At 24.7% G+C, this 6,570-nt stretch overlaps 1 protein-coding gene and 1 long non-coding RNA gene across 2 annotated transcripts; one reads left to right on the top strand and one right to left on the bottom strand.

Annotated features, from left to right (window-relative positions):
- Positions 1-2,919: 2,919 nt before the first annotated feature.
- Positions 2,920-3,827, bottom strand: LOC123258845. Its single transcript, XR_006508154.1, has 3 exons — positions 3,650-3,827; positions 3,348-3,554; positions 2,920-3,039 (listed from the first exon to the last, which is right to left on the bottom strand). It is a non-coding gene; the product is annotated as an uncharacterized LOC123258845 (long non-coding RNA).
- Positions 3,828-4,608: 781 nt separating this feature from the next.
- LOC123258867 lies at positions 4,609-6,570 on the top strand. The gene is made up of 5 exons (XM_044719123.1): positions 4,609-4,992; positions 5,138-5,331; positions 5,419-5,626; positions 5,721-5,918; positions 5,983-6,570. Exons 2-5 carry the CDS (start codon positions 5,158-5,160, stop codon positions 6,129-6,131), a joined length of 729 nt encoding a protein of 242 aa, XP_044575058.1. The 5' UTR covers positions 4,609-4,992; positions 5,138-5,157; the 3' UTR covers positions 6,132-6,570.

Here is a 6,570-nt window from a genome sequence, read left to right as displayed (position 1 = left end):
CAGGAGGAAGAAATGAAATTTCAATAATAATAAATATTAACATTATGTATTAAGCTTTTGATGTATAAAACCGATAATTTTGATAAATAAAATATATAATAAACTAAGAATTGACTAATGAATTTTTGAAAAAATTTAAATGCTAACTAAAACGATAAATACAGTGAAAATTATGTACATAGAAAAATTTTTGAATAAACTATAGAAAATTTATGAAATTGAAAAAATTCAAAAATGAGATGATAAAAAAATAAAAGTAACCAAAATAAATAAGATAGAAAAAAAGAAATTAGATAAAAAAACACCAGACAAATAAGATTTTATTCGCAAAAATGACAAATACAAATTCAGGAATGGTCACGTTTTTAATACACATAAATTTTATGTTCTTATATATAGTATATTACGACCTAAGGCCAGAAAGTCGGTTTACTCCAGGAAGAGCGTACTTTCGGCTAAGAGAGCAAGAAAAATGAATTCTATTCTATATTGTTGAAAATAAAAAAAAAAAATCAAATTTAACCTTAATGAAATGAAATTTAATAATAAACCAAATTACTAATAAACACGACAATAAAAACTCTTGGATTGTATTAATCATTTTGCCATGGTATAGGCCTACTGGGGACCCGCCATGTAAAAGAAAGGGAACGCGTCGTTTTACACAGTACCTCAAGGGTGATGCGGAAATCTGTGTCAAGACAGATTGACCGACACACGAATATGATAAAAGGTTACTTATAAGTACAATACAAATTGTAAAAAAAAAAATTGTTCAAAAGTTGCGTCATGAGGACAAATGCAATAGTTAGATTTCTATGAAATCTACTGAAAAACGACTGCAAAAGTAAAATTCCATTAAAAACCTACAGACGAATAGGTTATTTTCAGTTTAGGTAAATAAAATTACATAAAAATTGAAGCTTGTTTAATGGACTTTAAAATGATATTTACAAAAATTCGATAGGTTATTTCATTCAAAAGTTATGCGCGAAAGAATCAGCCAAAAAGTAAATTTTAGGATTTTGAAAATTTTGAAACCATATAATTTCTGAACTACTTGACCGATTAAGCTCATCTTTGAACTTGGCCTTGGTATTTGTCTAAAAATGAAGTATGTTGAGTTTGAAAAGGATCCATTAACAACTATAGACGCTATCGTCCGGATAAGCCGCGTTATATCGTATATATATATATATATATATATATATATATATATATATATATATATATATATATATATATAAATACATACATATATAAACTTTTGAACTAATGGCATTTTCTGAACCAGCTTGACGAACTAAGTCAGAAAATACCAAAATTTTTCAAAAGTTGCGTCATGAGGACAAATGCAATAGTTAGATTTCTATGAAATCTACTAAAAATTCCATTAAAACCTACAGACGAATAGGTTATTTTCAGTTTAGGTAAATAAAATTACATGAAAAATTGAAGCTTGTTTAATGGACTTTAAAATGATATTTACAAAATTCGAGAGGTTATTTCATACAAAAGTTATGCGCGAAAGAATCAGCCAAAAAGTAAATTTTTAGGATTTTGAAAATTTTGAAACCATATAATTTCTGAACTACTTGACCGATTAAGCTCATCTTTGAACTTGGCCTTGGTATTTGTCTAAAAATGAAGTATGTTGAGTTTGAAAAGGATCCATTAACAACTATAGACGCTATCGTCCGGATAAGCCGCGTTATATCGTATATATATATATATATATATATATATATATATATATATATATATATATATATATATATATATATAAATACATACATATATAAACTTTTGAACTAATGGCATTTTCTGAACCAGCTTGACGAACTAAGTCAGAAAATACCAAAATTTTTCAAAAGTTGCGTCATGAGGACAAATGCAATAGTTAGATTTCTATGAAATCTACTAAAATTCCATTAAAACCTACAGACGAATAGGTTATTTTCAGTTTAGGTAAATAAAATTACATGAAAATTGAAGCTTGTTTAATGGACTTTAAAATAATATTTACAAAAATTCGATAGGTTATTTCATTCAAAAGTTATGCGCGAAAAGAATCAGCCAAAAAGTAAATTTTTAGGATTTTGAAAATTTTGAAACCATATAATTTCTGAACTACTTGACCGATTAAGCTCATCTTTGAACTTGGCCTTGGTATTTGTCTAAAAATGAAGTATGTTGAGTTTGAAAAGGATCCATTAACAACTATAGATGCTATCGTCCGGATAAGCCGCGTTATATCGTATATATATATATATATATATATATATATATATATATATATATATATATATATATATATATATATATATATATATATATATATATAAATACATACATATATAAACTTTTGAACTAATGGCATTTTCTGAACCAGCTTGACGAACTAAGTGAGAAAATACCAAAATTTTTCAAAAGTTGCGTCATGAGGACAAATGCAATAGTTAGATTTCTATGAAATCTACTAAAAACGCCATTCGGCCATACCCGACATGGATAGGTAGATTTCTTAGATGAATATTGAAAAAAATACGTAATTTAAAAACAAAATACTAGAATAATTTTTTTTTATTCTCAGGGTGAATCTTTGTTTTATAACTCTAAAAGTTTCATGCATTTAATATTATATTGTTCAGCAAAAGATGACATATTTTATGAATGATATCCATCGCTATGTCGAGCAAGTAAAGTTCACTTTTACTTAAATTTTGTGTATCGTTGATAACAGCTTGATCTGAGCTATTATTGTTTAAATTAATTTTACAAGTATTGAAAAAATTTAAAAAAAAAATTAATCAACTATTTAATATTTAACATTTTATTTCCATGACAGCAACAATAATAACAATCATGACAACTAATAATAAATAATAATGATTCATAACAACTTTTATTACGGTCAATTTTTAATCATTCATCTTCTTTTAATTAATTTTATTTTTGATCATTTATTAATTAGTTCAGTATTTTTTTTGTTTGAGTATTCCATCGTTAAGATCCAAGGATGACTTAGTTAATAATTTCCTGAAACACAAGATAACAGAAAGGACAGTACATCTTCTTAATAAAATACTTATGAATATTAATTTATTTTTTTATTCATAATTATTTTTTTCATCTGTATAATTTTATTTCCTTCAATATCATTATTTCAAGTATTCTCCAATAGTCTTAAAAACATTTTCTCTTTGTTTATTACTTTCATTATTTCAATTTCTCATTATCTCTCTTAGTTTTAGTTTGATCAAATAAATATTTTTTTGTCGTTCCATTGTAATTAAATAATAAAAAAAATATCTACTATAATTATATATTATTAATGATAAGATTACCTTATCAAGTATTTATTCTTCATTTTCCGATTCAAGTTCAATTTCAAAATTAGGCATATTTATGAAGTCATCAAGTCCTAATATTATCTTTGTAATTTTCAAATTCCTTATGTTATTAATTTCAAATCTGAATTCATTTATTAGAGGATCATTAATTAACTCACGAAGAATTCCAAGCTTTGGTCTGGATCGTTTAATGATGACAATCTTAAATTGATAATTTAATATTATACTTTAAACATATTTCTAATTTAAAATGATAAAATTGTAAATTTTCTTTTTTTCTCTAATTTTTGATTTACCTGATGCAATTCAATCCTCTTTGCTAAATCTTCTTGAGGATTATCAATACACATCATATATCTCATTAGGTTTCCTTCAGAAATTAAAAATACAAATTTACTCTGATTATTTATTCTTCTAATTCCCAGTATTCTTGCAATAAATCCTGTAAAACTGAAAAGAAATAAGTTGATTGATTATTTTATAATTTAAATGTATACTAGTGGACCCGACAGACGTTGGCCTGGACACATGTCTTAAATTTCATTGAAATCAGTCCAGTCGTTTAGGAGGAGTTCAGTGACAAATACACCCAGAGAAGAAATATATATGTATATATATATATATATATATATATATATATATATATATATATATATATATATATATATATATATATATATATATATATAGAACGATATGTCATCGAATATTATAACTTAAAAATAATCTCAAAATTATAATTCAAAAGAACTTAATTATAGCTTACTTTGTTCTCCTTCCCTCAAAAAAAGTCCGTACTATTTCATTTTCTGATAAATTAATTTTCACCATTTTAATTATTAACTTCGTGATATTTTCTAGTAATTATCTTTTATATATTCTTTATATACCAATAAAAAAAAATGTTGCTATGATACAGAGTCGCTTTCAGTTTGTTTTATATATATATATATATATATATATATATATATATATATATATATATATATATATATATATATATATATACTCAAAAAACAAAAATATGTTTAAAATTATGTTCCTAATTGTAATTTTAATTTCATTTTTTTTTTTTTTTGTTAAAAGTAATATAAAGTACAAGGCGTTGGTTTAAACCAATGTAGCCAATTTATTCTTTTTTCAAAAAATTCGACATTGGTGCCATCTAGTATCAATAACGTCATTTTATATTTGTATCGATAATTACAAATTCTTTCTACTCATAATGATAACATCAGTATGCCATTTTGTTTATTTACCATCACAATTGCATATCGTTAACCACATGGGTAATGAAAGGTTGAGGTTAAGGTTGAGTCAAAACATTTTTTCAGAGTCAAAAACAAATAATTGAAGAGTGAAATCAATAAAAAAACAAAAGCATTAATTAATCTATAAAACTGATCCAACGGTTTTAAGAAAAAAGTATTTCAATAAATTAATAAATTTCCATTGCTTCTACTTTATTGGAACTAAGTATCTAACAGCAATAAACAATGACGGAAAATACAATATCAGTTGAAAAAAAGATTGATGTCAGTGATGATGAAGGAGAAACAAATAATCAAGATCAAGCAGAGACTTTAAAACTTTCTACATCGGAGTTTATTAGAAATATTACTCCATTATCGTCTACTGTGTAATTATATATTATCATTATTTCTATATCAAAATTGCATGTTATTAATAGAAAATAGTTTTATAAACTAATAATACAATAATACTAAAAATGATAATTATACTAATTAATATAATAATAATAACAATAATATTTATAATTTCAGTGAAATTATCGGGAAAATAGATGAAATTAGTGCTCCAAAATCTGTCACTTATAAATCAGGTGAACAGGGTATTGTATTTAAGTTTGTCATTTGCAATGATGAGGGTGTCAGGGTGCAAGTTTTGGTCTGGAACGAAGACATTGGAAGAGTTATTCATTAATTCATTAGTTATTAATTCGATCACCATTGGCTCGGTAGAAATCCAACGAAATCGTGATATTTTGAGTAAATTTTTTATTTATTTATTATCTTAATTTGATAATTTTTTTTTTTTAAACTAGGTTATCCATATTGATGGTGCTTTTTCGAAATTCATCTCTCTCGATAGCGATTACAACAATGGTAATGTCAGTATAGAATTGGTTATACAATCCAACACCGTAATTGACACTATACCATTAAGTCCAGCAGAAGTGATACCTGTTGTTGAAGAGGATTATCCTCTTATTACTATTGAAGAAGCTGAACAATACTTAAAGAAAAAAATCCGTATGTATATAATTGTTTATTGACATTTTTTACGTAATATCATCCATCATGTATTTATATGCAATTTATGACATTTTAATAATTTTATGTATAGGTATGCAAGGTTATGTGAAAACAAATTTTGATACTGTTAAGATTAAAGGCGAAAATTCGTTCATTTGCTGTGGATCAATGGCTTCAGAGTCTGGTTTTAAAATTGAAATTAAGATAATTCAGTTCAAAAAACCATTTAAGAGCCCATTTAGTAAGGGTGATCATATCGAAGCTGTTGGTATTATGAAGAATTATTTAAGTATGTATTTAATTTTAGTAAATATTGAAATGATTTTTTTTTAATGATAATAATTTGTCATTAGATCATGCTACAATAATCTTAAATTCACTGGAAAATATGAAAAAACTTGATGAAAAGAAAATGCCTCTTCACAAGTTGGTCCTGGCGAACAAAGAATTAAAATTCCAGAATCAAGATGAATATTCCTATAAAAAACAGAAGAGATTTTAAGATTTAAATAATTTACAGTGATTAATTACGCTCTGAAGATACATGCATATTTTACTTAAAATTCAAAAATTACTTACATTTTATGAACTAATATTATCACTTTCAAATAATTGTTTAAAGGTAAAAACTGCAAAGTTAAACAGTAACAGAGTAAAGATAGATTATTGAGGTAATGTTAAACATTTCTAATGAATTGTTTAAATTTTGTCATTTCTCTTGGAATTTTTTTTTTCATTTTTATCGAAGTCTTATCAAAAATTTAGATTATATTTTGTCAACAATAATTACTCAATTATCATTTTGAATCGGTTATCGAACTTTGTGCTAATAAATTGGAAAAGTTGTCAAATTTCTGAACTTTATTATTGTTTGAAAAAATATATAAATGACCACATAAAACATGATAATTGACAACAATTCATATAAAGCATAAATTCAT

The sequence above is a fragment of the Cotesia glomerata genome, linkage group LG2 (assembly GCF_020080835.1).
Source record: "Cotesia glomerata isolate CgM1 linkage group LG2, MPM_Cglom_v2.3, whole genome shotgun sequence".
NCBI classification, from domain to species: domain Eukaryota; kingdom Metazoa; phylum Arthropoda; class Insecta; order Hymenoptera; family Braconidae; genus Cotesia; species Cotesia glomerata.
This window is presented reverse-complemented; position numbering and strand designations above follow the sequence as displayed.

Excerpts from the sequence above, each read along its gene's own strand:
- LOC123258867 (XM_044719123.1), top strand. The coding sequence starts at position 5,158 with ATGAAATTAGTGCTCCAAAATCTGTCACTTATAAATCAGGTGAACAGG. Across the intron at positions 5,627-5,720 it reads ATACTTAAAGAAAAAAATCC|GTATGCAAGGTTATGTGAAA; the intron begins GTATGTATATAA and ends TTTTATGTATAG. Across the intron at positions 5,919-5,982 it reads TATTATGAAGAATTATTTAA|ATCATGCTACAATAATCTTA; the intron begins GTATGTATTTAA and ends ATTTGTCATTAG.